Raw genomic sequence first — 23767 nt, 5'->3', positions numbered from 1 at the left:
TGAAAAGATGACTAGTAAACTCAATAATGAGAAAGAAAGGAAGACTCTGATATCAACACTGACGCATCACTTGTCTCCTCCTATTTTCAGAGTGGAGCTGTTATACCCAGAAGCATCGCATGCCAAACATTAGTTAATCACCTCAGATGGCAAATGTAGACAAACTCTTTGAGTACATAGGAGACTTTGGCCCGTTCCAGAAGAAGATTGTTACGCTGGGTTCATTACCGTTGATACTCTTTGCTTTTGTACTTGTCGGGGTTGTTTTCTTAGGGTACACACCAGATCACTGGTGTTGGATTCCTCAATCTGAGCACCTCCAGGAGGAATGTGGCTGGACAGATCTTGAGGTGAGGGAAGTCACCGTTCCCCGCTCTGAGCAGTCAGGGACCTTTAGCCGGTGTGAGAGGTTTAATGTGGACTGGAACAAAAGTCCAAACAAATGTAATGATCCAAACTGGCCTCTGAATTCAAATGAAACCCAGTTGGAGCATTGCAGCAGATGGACGTTTGATAAAAGCCACAGCACTATTGTTTCTGAGGTGGGTTCCTTTTATTTTTGTCCCTTCCTATGTTATAAACAAGAGTAAGAATTTTGATATAGGAGGATGTACCTGCTATTGTAAATTGTCAACAGATAATTTCTAGGTACATAAACTACAAAATGTCCTCCTTTGATGCTTTTGCATATGATTTCATCATTTGAGGGATTACTTTAAGGAAAGGAAACTAATGTTATTCCAAACTTCTGTGATGTGATGTAACATTGTTTTCATGAGCAAAGCTGTCTTATGGAAAAAAAAAAGCAATATTTGCCTTTTATTTTAATAAAAGTATGTTATTTTTTTATACCAGTTTACAAATTGTTTATTACTATAACCATAATTACCTCAAAATCTATCCAAGATTTGTTTCTTTCTTTCTTTTTTTCTCTTCTAGTTCTCATTGGTCTGCGAGAGATCTTGGCTTGCTGATCTAAATCAAGTTTTCCTTGCATTTGGTTTTTTCATTGGAGCTTTTGTCACTGGATACTTGGCTGACAGGTCTGCTACAAATATTTGTTCCCCCTCACAGTTTTAATTGACGATTACCGTAACAAAAATTGGTCTTTACAATAGTCAAAACGATGATGATCTTTGTCTTTCACAGGTTTGGTAGGAAGCCATGTTTAATTGCATCAATGCTTGGCCTTGGTATCTCGGGTGTAGGGGTCGTGTTGTCACCATGGTACCCGCTGCTGCTCACCTTTCGATTTCTGCAAGGATTTTTTGGAAAGGGATCCTGGACAGCCGTTTATGTGCTTGGTATGATACAAGACTTTTGAGGGAGAAAATGTAATACATGTGTGCAGTTTGGTGAAGTTGCTTTCATTTCCAAGGAAACCACCAGTTAACCAGACCCACTTAACACAGGAATCGGAAACACATAGCTTAACAAGTAAACACAACATTGATGTCATGCTTCATGACTCATGCATAGACAACCCGAAACTGAACGTCCACTTCCTGCCGGTTCATTGTTGGTAGCGTCCATAGCTACCACCATAGCAACAGTAGAAAACGTAATATCCCAACGTTTTTCTAGTGAGACCTGAAAGAATCTTTGCAGAAACAAACAAACTAAAGATCATAAACACAAACCGAACGAAGATTATGAAGATACAATGTACATTTGTCGCCAGAAAGGTTATCAAAACGACACTTAAGCCTCAAACTATCTTAAAATATTGCATTTTCCGGCAAAAATAGAAGGGATTTTTTTTTCGCAAGGGGAAAACTGGGCAGTCACGTGACCTGAGGTATGCCTATACAAAAGAATAGGCAAAAGGAAACGTAGGCATGTCACAATTTTAGAGCCCTTATTGTGAAACTACTACGTTTTGCGCTGTGGAACAACATAGGTATTATACATTTTGACATGAGACTGGGTCTAGATCAGGATTCCCCCAAACTTCAATACCCAGGTACATGTGAGCCACCACCTCTTGTTGAGCATTCTAACTTAATTTGCTCAAGCTCAACCAAGTCGCCTTTATGAGAAAAATGTTCCACAATAATTGTTCACAAAGAGTTCAAAATGTTGCACTGTTTATTAGTATCAGTTCTTTTGCCTGAAATGCCTTAAACATTATACCCTGCCTGTGTTGATAATCTGTGATTTAAAAATATAATACATATGTGAGATATTATGCTGTCTGCTAAGTCATTAATCTTTTCTGGTACAGTCATTGAGTTCTTCGGGTCCAACAACAGGAAATTTGTGTCCATGATGAATCGTACTTTCTACTCTGCTGGCATGGTCATCATGCCTGGTCTGGCTTACTTCATGTCGTCCTGGAAGATGCTGCAGCTGGTCATGAGTGTGCCCTGCATTCTGTTTATCTCATACTATTGGTATACATACAGGGTTTGCTTAATATATGACCATTTAATTTATTTGCATGGCTATAATAAGTCCAACACAGATGTGTATGTCTTTAAGGATTGTTCCTGAGTCTCCACGCTGGCTGTTTTCACAAAAAAGAACCACAGAGGCCATGAGAGTTGCTTCAAATATTGCAAAATACAACGGGAGATCTTTACCACCTAATCTTCCAGAGGTATGACAAGATTGTGAAAAACACAGTTTAATATTTGAAATTGTCATTTTGGTCAAAGAAAAGTCGGGAAATGTCAATTTTCGAATCTGTCAACTATAATACATTTTTCAGATAATACTTCTGGAGGAAAAGAAAGCAGTAAATCCTGTGTCAGTGAGGGATTTGTTCAGGACACCAAGTATTAGAAAAAACACACTAATTTTAACTTATGCCTGGTGAGTAGGTTTAATTCTGTATCATATCCTTTGTTCATGTAATACAGGCCAGCATATGTGAAAGTAGTTTTAAAATAAGATTTTTATTTGATCATTTCCTCATCCAGGTTTACTAGTACTATTGTGTTTCAAGGCCTGGTCCTGCGTCTGGGGATCACAGGGGACAACCTCTTCTTGGATTTCTTCATCTCTGCTGTGGTTGAACTTCCGACTGGCCTCATCTTCTACCTACTGGTTGATAGAGTTGGTCGCCGCTCCCTCATGGCCATCACCAACCTCATTGGTGGAGTCGCTTGCCTGGCTGTCCCCTTCATCTCCCGAGGTACGTTAAACTGACAGTCCAGTGACAGGCTGTGAAAAGTCAAAACAGCTGCAGGAAATTTAAGGTCTTGGTCGGTAATGCGTTGTTACTTCTTGGGTCCCTTTTCTTTCCTGATTTGTGTCCACAACAGATTTTGCCTTCTTAAGAAAAGGTATTGTAATCGCTGGGAGGCTTGCTGTTGCCATTGGATGTGAGACATTGAACTTTGCAAACACAGAGATGTATCCAACGCCTCTTAGGTGAGTTTAAATAATGTGTAAACAATTTTACATCAGACTAGGAATGTGGATGGTAAGTCATCCAAACAATTAAATGGTCGCTACTAGCCTGTTTTAATCTTCTTTTCAAACAAAAGCCCTTCTAGGGACGGGTGTTGCAAATTAGCATGCGCTGAAACACTACAGTACTTGTATGGAGGGCTGTTTTCAAATCGTCTTTGTATATTGTATCTGTCCCTAACATATAAACCATGAATAAATAGCTGATGCTGTAGCTTCGGTTGTTGGCTACTGCCATATTGCGGTAATGCTCTACAACACAGATGTAAACCAGCAAACATGACAGATGGTATCTCATAGTGTGGAGGAGTTTGGAACTATTTTGTTCTAGAAAATGTAGATGAAGTTGTATTTAGGCTGTGTCAGGTCAAACAGGCATATAACTACACAAACGGAGCAATGCATAACCAGCTCAGGCATGTGCCGAGTGTTAGCCACACTCTGAATTTAATTCAATAGACAGGGAAATTAGTTGCTTGGAACATCCCTCAGACTAACACAAAGCAGGCCTTAAGACTACATGGTATTATTAGATCTTTCTGCAACTTTGGCGGCAAAGGCTGACATGATCTCTATAAATGTAAACACCATGTCTCTTTAAAAAGAAACAAAGTTTATATAATGCATATCTCACTCGATTTTGTAATGACTTTTACATTTCCAACAGAAATCTGGGAGTGTCAGTGTGTTCATCAGCGAGTGACTTTGGAGCAATTGTAGCCCCATTTTTGCTCTACAGACTGTCCAGTATCTGGCAGGAGCTGCCTCTTTTTCTTTACGGTACACTCTAGGCACACTCTCAGAACTCTTAAGTAATACATACTTAGAGAAAAATTGCTCCTTACCAATTTGAGATGCTTTTGCTTTCTTATATAGTCATGTCTCATTGTTTCAGGTGTGATGTCGGTGCTCTACAGTGGATTGGTGACAATGTTGCCTGAGATGAGAGGAGTCGCCCTGCCAGAAACCATTGAGGATGTGGAGAATCTAAGAGGGTAAATCGAATAGAAAAAAAGTTTAGAAAACAACAATAGGAAGAAAAACTAAACTCTTTATACAGATTTCATATGAAAACAGTTTTTTTTGGTGGAGGAAAAGTTTTTGGAAGCATTCTGGATCCCAATGTAGTAGTTTTAAATACTCACATTTCTACTGTATGGGCACAGGCTATGCATTGAGTGGATGCAGCATCAGCCATAATGTAATCCATCAGTTATTGTCTGACTTCCAATTAGCCTCTTATAACTCTCTATTAAACAGGTTTCTGTATTTAAGTGCAATGGGCATAGACTCAAAAATAATTAATCAATAAACGTTGCTTTATTGGCCTATGAAGTGCACAAGGAAGAAAGTCTTGTCTTGATTTTCCTGTGATACTTTATTCCAAGAAAAACTGGCTACATTATAAGTAAAACCTGACGTTGCTCCCAAGGGCAATATTGTTGTCAGACAATAGCAGATAGGTGCAGAGATTGGCTGAAACCGACAAGATACAACAACAAAAATGATCATAATTTCGAAGTCTGAAGAAAGAAAAGTTGAAAAACAAATCAAGTGATAAGGTGTTTCTGACACAACAGGAAAATGTTGCAAGTAGGGGGGAAGGTGGCAGGTTAGGTGGCACATTCTGACATGTAAGAGACAAGATTTTTTTTTTTTTAAACCTAAATGTAAAACTATGCAGGTGTAGCAGAAAGGCTCATACTTTATTCTTTAATGCCGCTTTTTGTGTTTTTGTGTTTCTGACAGGGGGAAAGGCAAGTCAAAGGTCACAGAGAAAAACGGTATGATTATTTGACTGAGGCCTTGAACAGCTGGATCATTACTGGATTACCTCTACACGTGTTGTATTCAAAATATAATGCGAGTGTTATATATATATGTGATATACTGAGAAGGTGTTAACTAGAGAATTGCACTGTTAAAGGATGCAACACGTGAGGTGTCAAGAAATTGATTGAAGAAAGAACTCTTACTTTGCAGCGTCACCCTCAAAATGTTAATATCCAGTGCTGAAATTAGGTTTATTTATATCTAGATTGAAGACCTTGTGTTATGTTGATCTAATGGTGTAATAGTTCATAAAAAATCAGAAACTTATGTACTGTAAAATAAGGTTTTGTTGTTTTTGGTCTCTTTTGTTTGTTCCTACCAATGTGTCTGTTACTCGATAAGACATTTACAATAAGTTTTTACTGATTTAAATTCAATTAGAAGAAAAATAGTCTTTATCTTTTTCTTTTTTGTGGATCCACATCAAATAGTGCAACAATGTAGCATATTGAGAACCCCTACAAAATTGCCATTGAGAAGCTCTAGGATAAGTCTTCTGATATTCAGCGATATATTATATGGTTCTCATCATTGGCTGGCACCACAATCCTGAATTAGCTTTTTAATTAATCTGCCAGTGGCAAATAAAATCAACAAATACGCCAGCCAATATATTTTCTGACGGTCCATAGAAATGCTTGAGAAACAATGTCATCAAAAATAAATGTTGAATTAAAAAAAACTTCCTCACATCATTTTGGTGTTTCTCTCTCTTTTATCCTTCAATCTTTTTTAATTTAAATATATAATATAGCCAACCATAACTTAGAACAAGAGTTTGACAATATTGTAATATTGTTCAGTATATTCTAGGCAATATTCAATTTCAAAAGGAGACAGGAGCAACAGTTAGAAAAAAAAATATTTCTATAGAAAAGCGAACAAACGTTGCAAAATGACTTGAGAAATTAAAAGGTTGCCAACCTTATCTGAGTGCTTCTGATGACAAAAATTACACAGGGAGTCCTGTAGACCATTCTTCCATAACTCAGGGGTTTCTGAAAAGATTTAAACAGTAATTTTAATAAAGACCCACATACATATGGACGTGTATACAAGTGCATTGCACCTTTCTAGTCTTCTAGAGACGACTCAAAGATGCTTTTACACTAAATGTCACACTCACCCATTGACACCACATTCACACACTGACGGCAGAGGCTGCTACGTAAACTGCCCAACAGTATTACTAATCTAATTCTTATGCATTCACACAACGCTGACTGTGCAACTTGGGTGCAATTTTGGGGTTTAGTCTTAGCTAAGGACACTAAGACATGTGGCTGAAGGAAGTGAGATAGAATCCTTTGGTTTGAGAGACGAGGGACTCTACCACTGAGCTATAGCTGGTGTGGTTTTGAAATGTATATTTTCTTATGTAACATTGACAGACTGCTGTGATTTATTTTTTTCTTCATAAATACAAATTTAAATGATTGTTCTTATGGGCTGTATCCTTCTTCTTTTTTCTCAAAATAAAGTTTCACCTTCTAAAAGGCAACTTATCTGAATTCCAACATCCAGACAACAATACCCCTGATTATGCAGTTTTAAAGCTATAGTGTATATCTAATTAAGAGTTGTTTTTGTCGAGGCTTTTGTTCCATTGTAGTGTTACCAGTAGAGCCTCGGAGCAGCCAACAAAAGCTGCCCTACATAGATGGTGCTGACTGAATGGGAATACATGAAACCATAAATTGTGTTGAGAATCTTGGGTGAGAGAAGTGGAATTCCCACCAGCGTAAATGTTAGTGTCGCTACTAAAAAGAGGATGCAAAGCTCTCATGGTGAATGTGGAAACGTCTGAGACTCCTGTGCACTATAAACACAACGTGATGACCTCAGCAGCATGATTCAATTATTATATAAAAGAAAGCTATGATAGGTTAGCATTTCAATCCCTTCATGAAAAATCCACAAATGCACTTTAGCTCATGGAAATGACATGAAACAATTAAAGAGAAATTGACAGATCTATTTTGGTGGTGGATCATTTGCCTGTAACAGATATACGATTAGGAAACTGTTTGTCTCACATAATAAAGATCTGCTGACCCGTTAAATAGGGGCAGAGGGGTGTGGGGGCTTAGAGAGGGGATGAAGTATTCAATTATGTTTAAAAAACTCACTGCACAGTACAATGAGTTTAAAACTAATGGGGAGTAGATTGATAAAGGGGTGGGGTCCTAGTGGATACAATACCATACAGACAAGAACTTTTCTGTCACAGGATATTCCTCTCAGTCTCTTTCTGGGGAAAAAAACCCATCTACAGCAAATTAGCAGACAGAAACTTTGAAGTCCCTTGTGAAAAATGCCGGAGGAGGAAAAACGGGAGAAACTAGCCCAAGTTATCAGACAATGGAACAATAACAGACTGGACCTTTTTGAAATAAGCCCACCAGATGAGGTGAGTAGCCTGCAGACATCAGACAAGGTTCAGAAACCATCTACATTCTGTGCACCTTTATTTCTGCATAACTATCTATGCCAAAGTTTTGGATGCACCTTTAGATGTGTTTTTAGAGTTGAACGATGTATGTTAAGGAAATGGAGGGTTACTAATAAGGGCTTTTTTTTTTTAATATCATACATTTATGCTGCATTCAGGTGCTCCTAGGATGGTCCCAGTTTCTGAGTCAGGAATTCATTCATCCGACTTCAGTGTGTTCACTTGCTTTCAATTCTGAAAGTCGGAATATTGAAGCTTTAGAGTTATTTGTCCCAGACTGGCTGACAGACTGGGGAGTTCATGTTAGTTGCTGTTCACATAGTGGCCTAGATTACTTAGAAGATTTATTTATAAGCATTTAACAATGCTATTTAGTCAGATTAAACGCTACCTGACTTTTTACTCAAGGTTGAATGCTAATATAACTAAAAACTAAAATATTGTTTTAGCTAATGTGCCTGACTTGTTATGAAGGGTTAAATACCATACTAAAAACTGTACTAACTAGTATGGGTTATTACAAATTACATTTGAGCAAAGAAATTATGTGCAATACATGAATTAATCAAAGTTTCTTACCATAAACATAACATATATTGCCTGCCATGTTAATGACAGATATGACGTGAAGTCGGCAAGTCGGGCACCAAATTATTATGGAAATGTAGGATCCAGTATTTTTGGTGCCTCAATCTCTTCAGAGACGAAAAGCTATGATATTTTAACCACTGTTTCTTTTGGCCAATCAGCTGGTAATGGTTTTATTAGTCCCCTGACCTTCATGCAAATGTAAAACACAGGTTTTTAGACGTGTATTGTGGAACGAAAGCCTATCAATCCCATGTTTTAACGCAGTACAAAGTAATAAAACAGTTTTTTCAGCAGAACTTGGAGTTTCATGGTGTGATGCGCTTCTACTTTGAGGATCATCTTGGAGGAAACGTGGCCACAAAGTGCCTGCGTGTTTGCAGCAGCTCTGCAACTCACGAGGTCATCGAAACACTTTCAGAGAAATTCAGGCCTGATATGAAGATGCTGACAACAAGTTATTCCCTGTATGAGATCCAAGCAAGTAAAGGTAATCCCTCCACTTATGTGTCCAGAGAAGTAATAAAGCTTTAAGATTCTGGATGAAAAAGGAGCAATAGATCTCCACATGGTGGCGTATTTTGGTAGCCAACCCTGGGACTTTGCATAACCTGGTTCCTCAAAAAAAAAAAAAGGTTAAAAGACAAACAAAAGATTCATTATTCCTCCTTTATATCAGAGGAATACTGTCAATGCTGTCACTAGAAGTAAAAGCTTATGTAAGGCTTTAAGCAGACTACACAGCAGTACAGTAGCATGACTTCAGCTTTACCTCCACAGAGCTACCGACTTGGTAACACAACTAACAGCCTAATGAGCTTTATGTTCCAACCTCTGTGGTTTTATTTAGCCGCTTATTTGCAAAACCCTTTTTTTTCCGTCACATTTAAAGCTTCAAAATTCTGGAGCAAGGTTAATGCCCCCCTTGTTTTACTTTTGAACGTGATGTGAAAATCTCTTAAGCCTTTGTTAACCACAAGGCCTTTTTCAGACTTCTGATCTTAAACTTTAAACAATTGACTTTGAGATAAAGGAAATTCATTCACCGACAACCAGAGTCTCAACTCTCAAAACTCCTCATCTCACATAGTCAAACGCCACATAAGAGTAAAAAAAAAAATGTTGAGCAGGAAGAATGAATGATGTTGGTTTTTGGACTCCTGTCATTGTATAAATACACATGTTTTTGCCACAAATCAGCAAGTTGGTTCTCAATTTCTGACATCCAGCCAAGATTCAAGATTCAAGATTTTTATTTGTCACATGCTCATACAGATGTTCATATCCAACTTTATGCTGCTTTGTGTTTGCTGTCGTCGCGATGAATGTGTTTGTTGTGCTTCTTGCTTCAGTCAGCTTGCTTCCTACCATCCACTGACAAACCACTGCTCGGCTGTCCTTGGTGTTTTCCTTAAACAACAGGATTGCTGATTGTAAATGTTAAACATGTTTACATCTCTTGGGGCAGCCACAATTGTCTTCCGAGCTGATCAGGGAGGGTAAAATCAATCTTTACGTAACTCACATCACAGGAAAATCTTGGAACCATCAGATAATCGGGCCTTTGCTTTGCTTTTCCAATATGGTTGGAAGTAGAGAATCATCAAATTATCATGTGGTGTGTACCCTGCTAGCTCATGGTGGATTCATATTGGGTCTTTGTAAATAATAATAGAAAGAGTAAGGTCTATACCTGCTCTTTTTGTGAAGTGTCTTGAGAAAACATTTGTTATGAATTTGCGCTTAACAAATAATAAAACATTAATCAAACTAATGTTCTGTGTTGTTGTAATAAGAACGTAAACTGGATCTGGATGAAAAGCCTTTGGTTGTACAACTACACTGGACCACGGACGACAGAGAAGGACGTTTTGTGCTCAAGAAAGACAAGGAGAGTTCTGAGGTACCACACACACATTAATCAGTCTGCAGTTTCATTATGTCATGCTTACACATTATCTCATATCTATGCTCTATTTCTGCATTTTGAAAATAAAGGAAAACGTTCACGAAAAGGAAAAGGGAGGTATTATCCAAAACTTCAAAAGGACACTGTCAAGAAAAGACAAAAACAAAGAGAAGAACAAAGCAAAAGCAACTGACAAGGTGTCAGAAGATGAGAATGGGTATGATTCTTCTTTGTTCACGATGAAATGTTATTTTCTAGACCATTATCTTAAAGGCCTACCTTACTGACTATCATCCACCTTTTAAAACAAATATCTAGGTCAACTGAAACACGGCTGAACAACAACAACATTTGTGTGAACAACCATGAGACAAATAAGCTACAGAGGCAGACAGACCAGGGTAAGTCTTCTCTAAGTTATAGAAAAATATAAATTGTAAGAATAGTCAGCCTTGTAAATAAGCAATACAAAGTAAGTAAGTAAAACGTTATTCATACAGCACTTTTAAAACACTCAGTCCCAAAGTGCTTCACAAATAAAAGCAATCAGACAAATCATAAGGAGAGGAAATGTACATAAATAAATCCCAATTACAAACAGGGCAAAGTAAAAATCAGGAAAACACAGAAACAAACTACGCACAAGAAAGGGTTTAGGAGTTACATGAAGGTAGGCTATTTGCTTTTGCAGAAAAATAGATTTGAGTATCATCGGAATAGCAGTGAGACATCGTGAAACTGGTTGAAAATATTACCCGGTGGCAGCATATAAACAAAAAGGGATTGGTCCAAGGACAAAACCAGGGGGAACTCCACAAAGCAGAGGAGCAGAGGAGGAATGTGATTATCGATACAGACTTTGAAAGACCTGTTACTCAAATACAATTGAAACCAGCTTAAGGCTCTACCGGAAATGCCAAACCAGTCATGCAGTCTGTGAAGTGAATGGCATGATCGAGGTGTCAAAGCCAAAGGCTGCAGTTAAATCAAGAAGGACCAGTAAAAAAATGAGAGTGAAATTTACATTTCTGTGTTATCATAAAAATGAAAAGTGTAGCATCAAATAGTCAAATGTCAAATTTAATTTAATTTGAGGGTCATACCCAGAGTATAAACAAGGTAAAGCATGTGCACATGTTTGTTTGTTGGGACAGAGATATGCTGTACAAGATTAAAAGATTTTTAAATATTTAAGAAATCAGAGGCATGATTCAGTACAGACGTTACCAATTGCTTCCATTAATACGAACATAAATAGGGTGTCTGATGACTTTTCTTTCATAAAATACAGGAGCAAAGCATACAAGAGGTTTTCATCCAGATCAACCTGGATTGCCAGTAGGAATCAAATTCTGTGATAACTGTGAGTATATTTTCTTCCAGTTTTATACTTGTCAGTTTTAAGCTCACTTTTCTTCATTCTCACAATGCCCCCCTGCCCCCTGCTGGTGTGTTTGCATTACAGCTGAGGAAGCCTTCCTGTCTGCAGTCATAAATTACACCAACAGTTCCACAGTTCATTTCAAGCTCTCGCCTGCATACGTCCTCTATGCAGCAGGGCGTTTTGCTCTGCAGAGATGTCACAGCAGAAGCTCTAACCCGTCACAAAGTGTAACCTCTGTCACAAGCAAAATAGTGGCCATGACAAGGAAAGTCATCCAGGCAAGTCAAATAAACCCCTGACTTTTGTTACATATGTATGCACTGAATATAAGACTCAGATTATAAGGAAATCGTAAATCTAACTAAACGAAAGGCTGCTCTCTTGCGATATCATACCAAAAGAGACTTATATCCAGTGTTCAAAAGTAATAAGTAATCAAAGCCAACTCTTTCAGGTGTTTAAATGTATTTGCTGTTTAATATACTTTGCAGAGACAGCAGACCATCGCTGGTGCTCTCGCCTTCTGGATGTCCAACACCTCTGAGCTACTGAACTTCCTCAAGAATGACAAAGACCTTACCTCACTTACCCAGCACAGTCAGGTGGATCTTTCCCACCTGGTGCATAAAGCTTACAGGTACAGAGGAGACCACAAAGAATTCAGTTATTTTTGAATACAAACCGAGACATGCTCAACACTGTCCTCCACGAGTCACCATAAACGTACAGATAAAGTACAGCTGAAATAAGGTGTTACCATGCTGCTTGACCAGCTCTTTTTATAAAAGTATTTTTACCTTTTGGTGCACCACATATCAGTTACCAACAAAACAATCAACTTCATCAACTCAACAACTCAAAAATAGCTTCTTAACCACTGTAATAACCCTGCGATCGCAAATCCCGACAACACTACAATATAGAAAAGCACATCAGCAGTGTGTTACTTTAATGTGCTTTTTTTCCTTTGCATTACTTTATGTGTTTATATAACAGCCCATAATTCACTCATGACACATACATTGGTATTAGCTTATTTTGGGAGGATATCTTGCTACAACAGAGCAGAAGTTGTCATGTAGAAATGGCAAATTAGTTATTTAAAGGGGCCAATTTTCTTGGGATTCTTTTCTGACATTAAATAGACCAAACAACCAATCAAACATTGTAAACATAATCGATAGAGTATTCAACAATGTAAATAATCACACAGTCCACCATTATGTTAAGCATAATGTGTTTTTGGTTTGAGGTGTATTTTATTTCCCCAGGTTCCTGTTACAGTGTCTGCAGAATGAGTTAAGGAAGCATTTACCAACTTTTTTAATCGATCCAGAACAACACGGCAGACTGCCTGCTGGTATAGGTAAATCTTAATAAACCACATAATTAACTGTAAAGAGCTGTAATATTGCATTTTGCCTTCCTGTTCAAAGAATATAAACTTTTAACTTTAACTTTTGACCTTTGCAGAAATGGTGCTGAACACCATGATGAACACCATGTCTCTTTTACGTCGCTGTCGGGTCAACCCCGCCTTCACCATCCAGCTCTTTTCCCAACTCTTCCACTTCATCAGTGCCTGGCTCTTCAACCAGCTGATGAACCAAGGGCACAACACTCCGAGCCTGCGCTCCCACTACTGGGGAGCTGCTCTTCGCCAGAGGCTCACAGCCATCGAAGCCTGGGCGGAGAGGCAGGGCCTGGAACTGGCTGCTGACTGCCACCTTGGCCACATAATCCAGGTCGGTCCCATCAAGCCCTCACATGTCTGAATATAAGTAAAACAATGGTTGGAAAACAGATTTTATTAGATATGTTGTCATAACATATGTCATGAGTAAAACCTGAACCTGATTTTCACTCTGAACTTCTTTGTAGGACATCACATTTATTGAAATGTTTAAGCTTTGAAGGTTTCATCTTTAGAGCCCATCCATGTACCTGTTTGTACACGGTGTTAAAAAATAGCATTTCCTGGCTGTTACTAGGCAACCATGCTCCTGACTATGAATAAGTACACAATGCAAGACGTGAAGGACATCCAGAGCACCTGCTTTAAGCTGAACTCACTTCAGTTGAAGACTTTGCTAGCTGGCTACCTCTATGCAACCAATGAGCCTCACATCCCTCCTGTAAGTATACTTCTTGTCTGTATTTCCACTCCTGTGATACGTCTGTTGTTTTCCCTTCTCGAAACTACAACTACAGTGCTACCTTTAGGGACAAACACTTCCAATGTGTTTTTAATTGATCCTACATCCAATAACTATGGCTTTTATGTGTAAAAAGAGTGATGTGTGCGTAAATGTAGCAGCAGCCTCAACCACAGAACCATAGCTCTGCGGTATAGATTTAATAATATGAATAATGAATGAACATGAATATGATAATGAATTATAAATGAAGAATAGTAAAGTGAACTGTCACATAAGCCATAGCTTATGAATGAAATACTTCTTCAATATTGTGCTGATTTTGAGGTGTGTGAAGGAAACTTGAAAACCAACCCAATAGTGACAAGAGCAAAGTCATTCCCATTAAGCCAATATTAGACAGGGATTATTTGGGGAATGGGCCTTGAAGAGGTCAAAAAGCTCCAGTAATAATTGTAGTTTAAAGAACAACTTTATAAGACTGACTTGTGTTCACTTAAGTGAAGGTATGAGATTCTAGATATAACTTTGGCTGTAAAATGAAATATTCACAAGACAAATATAGTAGAATTCAATGTCCAAATAGGCAAATGTATAAAGCAAAGTAGCATTATCATGCAACTGTCAGGACTTTATAAGACTTTGACTAGTGTCTTAACAAAAATGAAAATAAATAAATATATAGCTAAGCCACAGCAAGACATTTTAGGTAATTTTCACTTATTTGCTTCCTAGACAAAGCGTAAAAGCACAAATCGTAGCCAATCAGTTAAGAGTTAATATTTATAGTCAATGGTTAAGAGCCAGCGCAAATAAAATTATTTAAATATCCCGCCATTGACCTCAGAGATAAGTCTCCTTTTCCTGTTACCATTACCTTAACTATCTGCTATTAGTCTGCTGCAACAACGCTTCAGCTGCTTATGGGTGCTAAAACCCAAAAGTTAAGTTAGCCTACTACTGCCTCAACTACAACCTTATATTTCTAGATACTACTACATAGAGTTGCACTACTTATCTTTCAATATGTAAACAACTGCTTTGTTAAAAGGAAGTATACTTTAGTTAAATAGGGAAAAAATAATTAGTCACAAATCATATTTAGCTAAAGCTGTCTATTTTGAAATATCCAAGTAAACTTTAAAATATTTAAGTCTTATTTAAGTATTAAGTACTTATTTTTGATTACGTAGGCTATATCATTACTGTTCTTTAAAGTCCAGTGTATGTCAATACTTTTGTTAATAACAGTGAATGTTCAATACTTTAATTAATAACAGTGCATTTGGCCTTTTTCTTTTAGGTTATTTTAAGTTTTACATGCTAAAACTTAATGTGCAAAGAAAATAGTTGAAATAAATCAATGAAAAGCAGGCTACTTTAATTTTTTCAGAAAGGTCAGCAGTCAGGGTCATCTGCAGTAAATTCCTCAGTATGTTGCTCAAGATCACAGCAGCCAGATTGGATGTCCCTTCCCTGAAGCCTTGTCATGGAATGACAAATGCCAATCCATACACTAGAACAACCTTTTCCTGAAATATATCTGCTGTCTGATCTTCTTGTCACCCTCGCTGCAGGATTTGATCGATGCTGTAGTGACGGCCGCAGAGGCCTCAGCAGATGATATGATTCGGAGTGAAGGACGGGACATCCATTTGGAGGAGTGCCTCGACCTTCACCTGCCCTTCCTGCTGCCGGAGGGAGGATACTCCTGTGACACCTTGAGAGGAATCCCTGCAGGATTAAGGGAATTTTTGGAGCCAATTTGCCGGAAAGGTATGGGATTTTTGTTGTATTTCCAAAATGTGAATACAGTAAAGTACCAGTTATTGCATCCAAAATAACACGTACAACTGGTTTGTTATTTGTATTGACATCCTTCTCATTCAGGTCTCTGCTCTTTGATGTCCCAGCCAACCTCTAAAGGTGATTGGACTGTGTACTTCAGTGAACTCCCCTCCTCTGAGGAGAGCACACACTTGGTAAGTAAAACACAGACTGCTTTGTTGATCCAGATAAATAACAAACACACACATCAAATAAACCAATGTTATAATTAAACATATTTCCTTTAACAGGCAGCACACAGAGAGCCAGAGATCGTAACTATTACTCTGAACAAACCTCTGAACAGTGGCATGGGGGTCAGCATTGTTGCTGCCAAGGTGACTCCCTTCAATGTCAATATTTTACACTAACGCTGATGCATTCACAAACTGGAACTTTTCTAACAACAGAACTTTCTGCTTAATGTTCATCTTAGTTTATACCCTTCCTCTTGTTTTGCTTCAGGGAGCAGGGCTAGGTAACCTCGGCATCTATATCAAGTCGATTGTCAAAGGAGGACCGGCTGAAATTGTGAGTTCTGAACATTTTAATTCAGCATGACATACGGAGAATTTCAACGGGATTAATATCTTTTGTCTCCACCTTTTGCAGAATGGCAGGTTAACAGCTGGGGATCAGCTGCTGAGTGTGGATGGTCAGAGTCTGGTTGGCATCAGCCAAGAGAGGTAGCTGCTACATATCATGCTGCTTTACAGCTGCCAGGAAGAAGGGCTATGTTTGCTTTCTTCACCTTTGAATTAGTCATCTCACCACTGTAGCCCAGAATTACATAAATCTGTAACTTAAGGTTGCATTGCCATGTCATTTTGTATGTGCATTTATTGCCCCAAATAGACATTTACTACGTCAAATGCAAAGTACTTCCTCCACAGATAATGCCATGAATCTATTTTTTTTTTTTGCTGCGGCTTCTCTCGCAGCTCATTCAACATGAAAGAGTTGTTTGTTTCTCCTCTCAGATGAAGATAATCTAAGAAAAAGTATGAGACAAAGGCTTTACAGTCCTCTAAATGTTTTGAAAAATGTAGACAAGTTCTCTTCACTAACAGTTTAATAAGCCATTAAATTGAGAAATAACATTTGTATTCTTTTATTGATTTAGGGCAGCAGCTATCATGATGCAAACTGGCCCTGTTGTGACCCTCAAAGTTGCAAAGTTTGGGGCGAGCTACCACGGCCTGGGGGCTCTGCTGAGTGAGACTAAAGGTTGATAAAAATAAATTGTCTTTTTTTTTTTTTTTTTCCGCTGTCTGCTCTTCTGGAACTAATTTAGACCTTTTCTTCCTTCTCAAGGCGATGAGACTTACGCTGTCCCAAACAGTAAATCACATGAGCTGTACTACGTTGGCGATCCTGGACCCTCAGAAATGCTGCATGGAAGCAGCAAAAGAAAAAGGGAGCAGATGATGCAGAGAAACAGACAACTTTATCGCTCCAACCCCAACATGACCAGTGGGTGATTTTCTATTTTTATCAGATTTACTAAATTAATTATGTTACATACTTGAGGGCAAGTCATTAGCACATCCACAGAGTATTAATTCACTGCTTGTTTTCATAGACTTTGCCCCAGGAGAGGGAGATGAAACTGGTGACCCTGTGGTAAGAGGGAACAACATCACTGCTGTTTCCAGTATCAACCTTTCTACTGATGTAAGTTATTTTGTATTTGATTAATGCTTGGAATGTATTGTTTAAAAAAAAAAAAGTTAAATCACTATGATGAGAGAAAATGTCAGCAACATTTAAAAAATGAAAATAGATGGCGTATGAGTAACACAAGGAACTGTTTTTAACTTAATGTAATGTGTTAAAAAAAAAAACAAAAAAAAAAAAACTTTTGTTACCTTTTTGTGTCTGTTTTCAGACCCATCACAGGGAATACTTGACACTGCCAAACCCTAAATCCCAGGAGAAGAATATGTCTGAATCTGGGCGACAGCAGCAAACATTCAAAGTGTCTTTGAAGCCTTTAGATGGACAGAGTTCAAGTAACAGAACCTTCATGGTGAGTGTCTGTTAAATACTCTGGCACTGAATCAATCCCTTGGTGATCATATCATCATCAGAGTCAACTTAATGTTCAGAAAGAACATTTACTTCATTACTTTAACTAAGTCTAATTGAGAGGCAAAGTAGAAGAAAACTTTTGTGCTTCAGCCCTTCACAGATGGAATCAAGAGGCGTTTAAAAGTTTAAACTTAAACTCTAAGCTTTATTTTCAATGATGCCATGAAGTTTTGACATCCATGATGGCACAGTCGCTACACTAGCACAAAAACTATACTAAACAAAAATTGTTCTCTTCTAGCGCCAAGCTCTGTCCCAGGAAAACTTGTGTATGGACCGTGGAGGCCCCCTGCTGGACGAAAGGCAGAACTTGTTGGATCAGAAGGAGCAACGTGCAAAGCAAACCATGAGCCACTATTCATCTTTCCCAATCCGTTCAAGTGTTTCTACACATGACATCCTCTCAGTGAGTTCATCTCCTACTAAACAACAGCAGGGGAGCCGCACAAGCAGCGCCGGTGTTTGGAGAACTCCTTTTTCCCAAAACCAAACACCTACACCTTCAATCCAGCCAATACGTATTGACATCCCCGTGACCAGAGCTGTGAACACACACACAAATCCTCTACTGACCACCTTCCAGAGTTCTTCTTTAGTGGCACTGAAGATGTGCCAAACTCTCAAAGTTAATGGGAAGAGTCCTCAGAACCCAGCTAATCCTATTCATGCATGTCCCGTCCCCGCTATCAAGAAGCTACCTCAGCTGTCACTTGTCCCGCAGCAGCAAAGATCCACTACACACAGAGATCCTGCAGCAAAGCCACAAGTAAGCATCCCTCCAACAAAACACGTCTCCTTCCAAGAACCTCCCACCCAGCAGAAGCAGAGTCGCACCAAGCAGAAAGACCCCCAAGGGCTGTCTGACCCGTGGAGGAGGGAGGCCCAGGAGAAACTGGAGAAGCATCAGAGGCTTCAGGCGGTGGAGCTCCTGCAGCGAGAGGTGCAGGAGCTTCAGGGGAAAGGAAAGCTCTCAGCGGAGGAGAACGACCGGCTCAGGAAGCTCAGCCTGGAGTGCCAGTTTCAGAAGAGGCTGCAGGAGATTCAGCAGAGAGCAGAGGAGGAGGAGGAGGACGACGAGGATTTGGACATGATGGTGACGATACAGCAGCTGGATACAAGGACACAGGTGAGGGTGTAAATTAGACTACTACTAAAGTAGAATTTTTGGCCTCCGTACATGTGCCACGACCTAACGACTAGGTCATCTGCACCTCCCCCCTAATCAGGTTGATTTAATGGAAAGTGGTAAAGTTTGGACCTCAGTTTGTACATGTAAAATAAAGTCTCTTAAAGCTTGGTAGGATTTTTGACAAAACAATTTCCAGGTACACACTCACGACCCTCTTTTGGGTTCTGGCCCGCCTATTGAGAACCACTTACGGATAATATATCATGTTAACTTCACCTTCAGATGAAAACATTGGAAAAACTATTTACCACAAGTCAGCACTTCTTTATCGTAGTGTATTCTAGTGTTTACAGAAAGGACTTAGTGATCATTTACAAATATTCCGACTCTTTAAGCTAAAATGTCTTATTGATATGGCTTCCACTTTTTAAGGGAAGGTGGAGTACATTGTATTTTTCTGTCTAGATATGTTTAAATAAATAAAATAAATGATCTTGAATTCTTTTTTTTCCCCCCGTCTTCAGAACAGGAGAGGCTCTGCTGGGAACATGAACACTGAACTTAAAGAGTTCAAAAAGCAGGCAGGAACTCATCTGTCCCAAAAGGAAGACCAAGTGAAGCTTGGTAAGACAGACATGTAGAATTTGCTTTCAGTTTTCTTTATTTCAAATACTCGGAGCTCATCAGACAGTTTACTTTGCTATGCACATTTTAACATTTACATGTTTCTGGCAGATCAGAAATCAAGCGGACGGACTAATGACTTGCACACCGTTGCATCAAGAGAGTGAGTTTTAAGCTGTCGAAGCAAAACAACCGAAATCAAAATCAACTTTGATCACACTTTTATAAAAGAGTTTGTAAGATCCCTGAGTGAAATAAATCTGTTCTCTGTAAATATATTTTACAACAGAACAGCCTACGGTTTGCGTCCCAAAAGGTTTTTAAGTATTCACAATTCAAGTACTCGTTTGTTCACAGGAACCAGGAGGAGAAAACCAGGAGGGCATCAGCTCCAGAAAAGCTCACGTTCAAGGAGCGTCAGCGTCTGTTTTCCCTCGTGCCCAGTGTATAAAGGAAGGTTCGAGCGCTGCCCACGGCAACACACAAGAATAATAACTAGAATGATAGATATGACACTATGAGATCCACACTGTTGATGGCATCATGGTGACTGTTAAAAAGGTAAGTATGGACACAACAAATTCCAGAAACCCGTCAGCATTAAAAACTGTTTGGCAGCGTGTCTCAAGTAAAATTATGATTTGAAATGTGATGCCCACTGCCCACTAACTTCTGGTAGATTATTGGTTGGCTGTCAGTATTTCTGTTGTTCAATCTGTTGCTCTTAAATTGATCAAAATTACATTTTTGCCACCTACAGGTGACTTGAGTCAGAACTATTTTTAAGTGATGCTTGTATAGTTATTGTTGTACTTTTTGTTCTTGTTGGATCGGCCCTTTTAAAGCCTTGAAATGATATGCTGGTGAAAGTGTAAAATATATAGTAGCATGTAAAAAAGGCAGCTTGGACATGTAGATGTATTTCTAACTTTCGTCATACTGAAATGTCACAGCAACATTCTGTGGTTTCTGTGTGTGCATTGCTCTCCAGAACATTCAGCGTTTGTCAGCTCTTTGGAATTTACTCTTCTATTAGTTAATAAAGTTGGACATTAGCAAAGTAGTCAGGACACTTTTTCTTCTCATTTCAAGCTTATATGTCAAATCAGATGACTGTGTGCTTCTTAACCGAGAAAGCTACTTAGTGCGCTGATAAAACTGGACCACAGCTTTCTCCTGATCGTGGGTTTCGATCGAGCCTTTGCGCATCCTGCGGATCTCGTTGATGGCGTCGATCCCCGATATCTTCCTCGTCTTCACCAGGTAGCAGGCCAGCATGGTCCCTGTTCTGCCATGGCCGTGCATGCAGTGAACTCCCACGCCCTGAAGAGGAACAACACAATGTTTGTTTAGTGAAGTCATCGGCTACGCAGCAGAAACATCCCGCATTAGTCATGTTATGAGACAGAGCTGCCGTTTTGTTATTGCAAGCAGACATCATGCAGTCAGATGATTAATGAAACGACGACCACAAATGAATAATTAGAATAAATAATAAATGATAGCTTGTATTTATATATCAGCTCACAATAAAAGACAACTTGATTTAACCAAGTCCAGAAGTGGAGTTGAACAGGTGGGTTTTCAAGATTTTCTATATCAGGAGTTAAATAATAGAAATGTTAATAAGTAGTATAAATATTTTTAAACATGTCTAGAGTGATATTAAACTGGATATGTTTCAGACTGCTTACTGGAAAGAGCAAGTCATTTGAAAACATCTCCTTTTCATTACATTTACTTTCAGGAACAGATAAAGAAGTACCATCACAAAAGTAAAGCAGGCCTGACTGAGTTGAAAATGGTTCACAGAAGCTTCCTGTTCTGCAGCACATAAACAACAAAGATCACATGAGACAACGGACAAAGCCAACAGAAACACAAAACAGCAAACGGATCAGCAACATTTAGAGGGGGCATAAATGAAATGAACAGATACAAGTTAAATCAGTTGTTGTCCTGATATGATATAGGATCTCAATCCAGATTTTAGTGGATGTATGAAAACCACATGATCTCTGACCATAGTTGTTTTCGTAAAACCATACTGGGATTAATGTTTGCGAGAGTGATCCAGTGATGTGCTCCTCCTCACTGGTGTTGCATCTTGAAACTATAGCACCTTGGGGTTTTTGTATTTTGTCTTGAAAGAGCAAATTTTGAATTTTCTGATCAGAAATGTGCAACACTATTTTTTGCAAGCACCTGTTGTGACCAAATCTAGGAACACCAATTCTGTCTGACAACGCAAAAAAAAAAAAAAGACAATCAGACAATCAGAAAGAGTAAACATCACACTGAGCTTGAATTTAAAAACTGTATGCATAGTAAGAAACCTAAACTCTGACAAAGCGTTTTTTCTTCATGATTCCTGCACTTTGGATGAGCTGCAGAATTGTGAAAGAGATTTTCCTTACAACTATTCCAGGAGTGTCATCAAAGTCAAAAGTAGTAAGTTACAGTGTGAGCCACATCTAGGTTCAACTCTAGGTAGTCCTGAAAATGCTTCTTTTTTTTTTAAAGCCTAACCCTCCATTGAACACAGACTATCAACTATCTCAGCGCTTACCTCCCCCTTGGTGTTGGCCTCTTCAACAATGGAGAGAAATCTGTCAATCTGACTCGGTGACGGTGGGGTAAAGTCTGCGATCTTGATATGGTGCAGCTGTAAATCTGGACACGTGTCATGGTAGGGTGGTTTTCTCTCACACAGGCAAACCAGGTGTTTTATACCGTTGTCCAGCAGGTACTGGTAATCAGAAGTCATTCTGGGTAGTGCCAATCCGGCCAACTTGCCCGGTTCAACCCAGGAGAAATTGTTTGGAGACATGGAGGCCATTCTTTTCAGACTGAAAGGAGAAAAGAAAGAGTCAAATTAAGCCAGTTTATTTGCTTGCATTATATAATTACTTTACACTTGGTTGTTGTTTTAAGTATCCTGTGTTAGACTAAAGTTATTTTAGATATGTTCTCTCAAAAGGTGAACTCATATCTTGTTAATGTATGCTAAAAAAAACCCATGATATATCTCTGGCTACAACAATATTGAACATACAAATAAAAGCAAAGACATTTGATAATTGGTAGCAAGCACTTACTATTAATATTACCTTTAAAATAAGATGAATGTGCAGGCAAATTGGCTTTAGAGACCGTGAGAAATTGCAATTAAAGCAAACACTCAGTGTAGGAGTGAGATGCAGACAGTTTTTGACAGTGTCAGGCTATTTGTCGAAACCAACCCTCAGCAAACAGGTGGAGCTACATAGTTCAGAGCATGAAAAGGAGGATTAGTTTCATAGCAGTGCACATTTGACATGATAAAAGCCGTGTGTAAAAAAAAATGCACCGTGAAGGCCCCTCAAGCCTCAACCTATTTTTACATTAAGTGTAAAAGCTCACTCTCATGAACTACACGCTTCACTTACCGTCTCCCTAAACTACCTAAAGATAATTTCTAAACTTCGTGCTAGCAGAGATTAATGAGAAAACCCTAACTTTACTTTAACATGCTTGTTAACTACCTACAGTTTTATACAGTGACAGAAGACAACGCTGTTACATACAACCTACACCAGCTACTGTTGTGCTAGATGGGGCACTGGCGACGCTGTGAAGTTGGCTTCACATTGGAGATTTGGTGGAGGTGTGGTGCGTTCAAGTGCTTCTTGGATGATTGCATATTATATATTGGTTCCACACACCGGAGTGCGCACAAGGTAATAACGTGTGCACACAATAACATTTTACAAAAAAAAAAAAAAAAGTGCAGGAATTTAGTTTTAAAAAATCCGGACGAGTAATTGAAAATTTCTTTTCGAGATGGTTTTGTTCCAATTCATATTTTTTGTACACAATCAACGACAAGATTGATTAATTGCATTAGCATATTTACTCCATAAATTACCCCCCCCCCCCACACACACACACACACACACACACATTTTTGACATTAACCATGTAAAGAAACTAATCTAACAAATTGTTTTTTTTAAGATGCATGTTAAAATGCTTGTGCCTAGAATCAATGATTTAGAAAGCAGGACTGATCTTTTCAAGAGTCTCTGCCTCTTTGTTGAATATCTAGATCATATTTTACCAGTGTAGGTATCGTGGGTTTCGACCTGACTCGCTGTGGTTTGCATGTGTTAGACTAGTTTGAACTCTTATTATTATTTTTTTTGCCATTAGAGAAATAGTAGAAAACATAAAAGGTTTCACTGAAAGTCAAACGTGCTTTGTGGACATCGTATATGTTAAGTTGTTTCCCGTTAACAGCCTTAGTGGGAGCTACCAGTCTGAAACTAACTTCAGCTAACTGTAAGCATTGACTGTAAACAATATGGCTGCAACTAACAGG

At 38.7% G+C, this 23767-nt stretch overlaps 3 protein-coding genes across 8 annotated transcripts; 2 read left to right on the top strand and 1 right to left on the bottom strand.

Annotated features, from left to right (window-relative positions):
* The first annotated feature begins 58 nt into the window (after nt 1-58).
* Nucleotides 59-6745, top strand: slc22a3 (solute carrier family 22 member 3). Its single transcript, XM_020627669.3, has 11 exons — nt 59-542; nt 940-1043; nt 1150-1304; nt 2225-2393; nt 2482-2599; nt 2711-2814; nt 2922-3136; nt 3267-3375; nt 4082-4194; nt 4310-4409; nt 5164-6745. The coding sequence occupies exons 1-11, from the start codon at nt 147-149 to the stop codon at nt 5210-5212; spliced, it is 1632 nt and encodes a 543-aa protein (XP_020483325.1). The 5' UTR covers nt 59-146; the 3' UTR covers nt 5213-6745.
* A 689-nt stretch (nt 6746-7434) lies between these two features.
* On the top strand, nt 7435-19903 carry LOC109978178 (afadin). Its single transcript, XM_065966581.1, has 24 exons — nt 7435-7657; nt 8585-8777; nt 10084-10190; nt 10286-10413; nt 10515-10597; nt 11488-11559; nt 11662-11858; nt 12072-12217; nt 12852-12946; nt 13054-13325; nt 13572-13715; nt 15314-15512; nt 15627-15718; nt 15815-15901; nt 16029-16094; nt 16176-16249; nt 16687-16790; nt 16878-17036; nt 17146-17237; nt 17452-17592; nt 17896-18780; nt 19308-19407; nt 19519-19570; nt 19765-19903. Exons 1-24 carry the CDS (start codon nt 7562-7564, stop codon nt 19856-19858), a joined length of 3678 nt encoding a protein of 1225 aa, XP_065822653.1. The 5' UTR covers nt 7435-7561; the 3' UTR covers nt 19859-19903.
* dusp23b (dual specificity phosphatase 23b) lies at nt 19427-23038 on the bottom strand. Of its 6 annotated transcripts, XM_020627778.3 has the most exons (4): nt 22836-23017; nt 22518-22668; nt 21977-22256; nt 19427-20730 (listed from the first exon to the last, which is right to left on the bottom strand). In XM_020627778.3, exons 3-4 carry the CDS (start codon nt 22244-22246, stop codon nt 20545-20547), a joined length of 456 nt encoding a protein of 151 aa, XP_020483434.1. In that variant the 5' UTR covers nt 22247-22256; nt 22518-22668; nt 22836-23017; the 3' UTR covers nt 19427-20544. The 6 variants fall into 6 exon arrangements, with proteins under 6 accessions (XP_020483434.1, XP_020483447.1, XP_020483446.1 ...); XM_020627791.3 differs by lacking the exon at nt 22518-22668 and having other exon boundaries at nt 22981-23038; XM_020627790.3 differs by lacking the exon at nt 22518-22668 and having other exon boundaries at nt 22936-23019.
* Between the last annotated feature and the right edge of the window lie 729 nt (nt 23039-23767).

The sequence above is a fragment of the Labrus bergylta genome, chromosome 18 (genome assembly GCF_963930695.1).
Source record: "Labrus bergylta chromosome 18, fLabBer1.1, whole genome shotgun sequence".
Lineage (NCBI taxonomy): Eukaryota > Metazoa > Chordata > Actinopteri > Labriformes > Labridae > Labrus > Labrus bergylta.
This window is presented reverse-complemented; position numbering and strand designations above follow the sequence as displayed.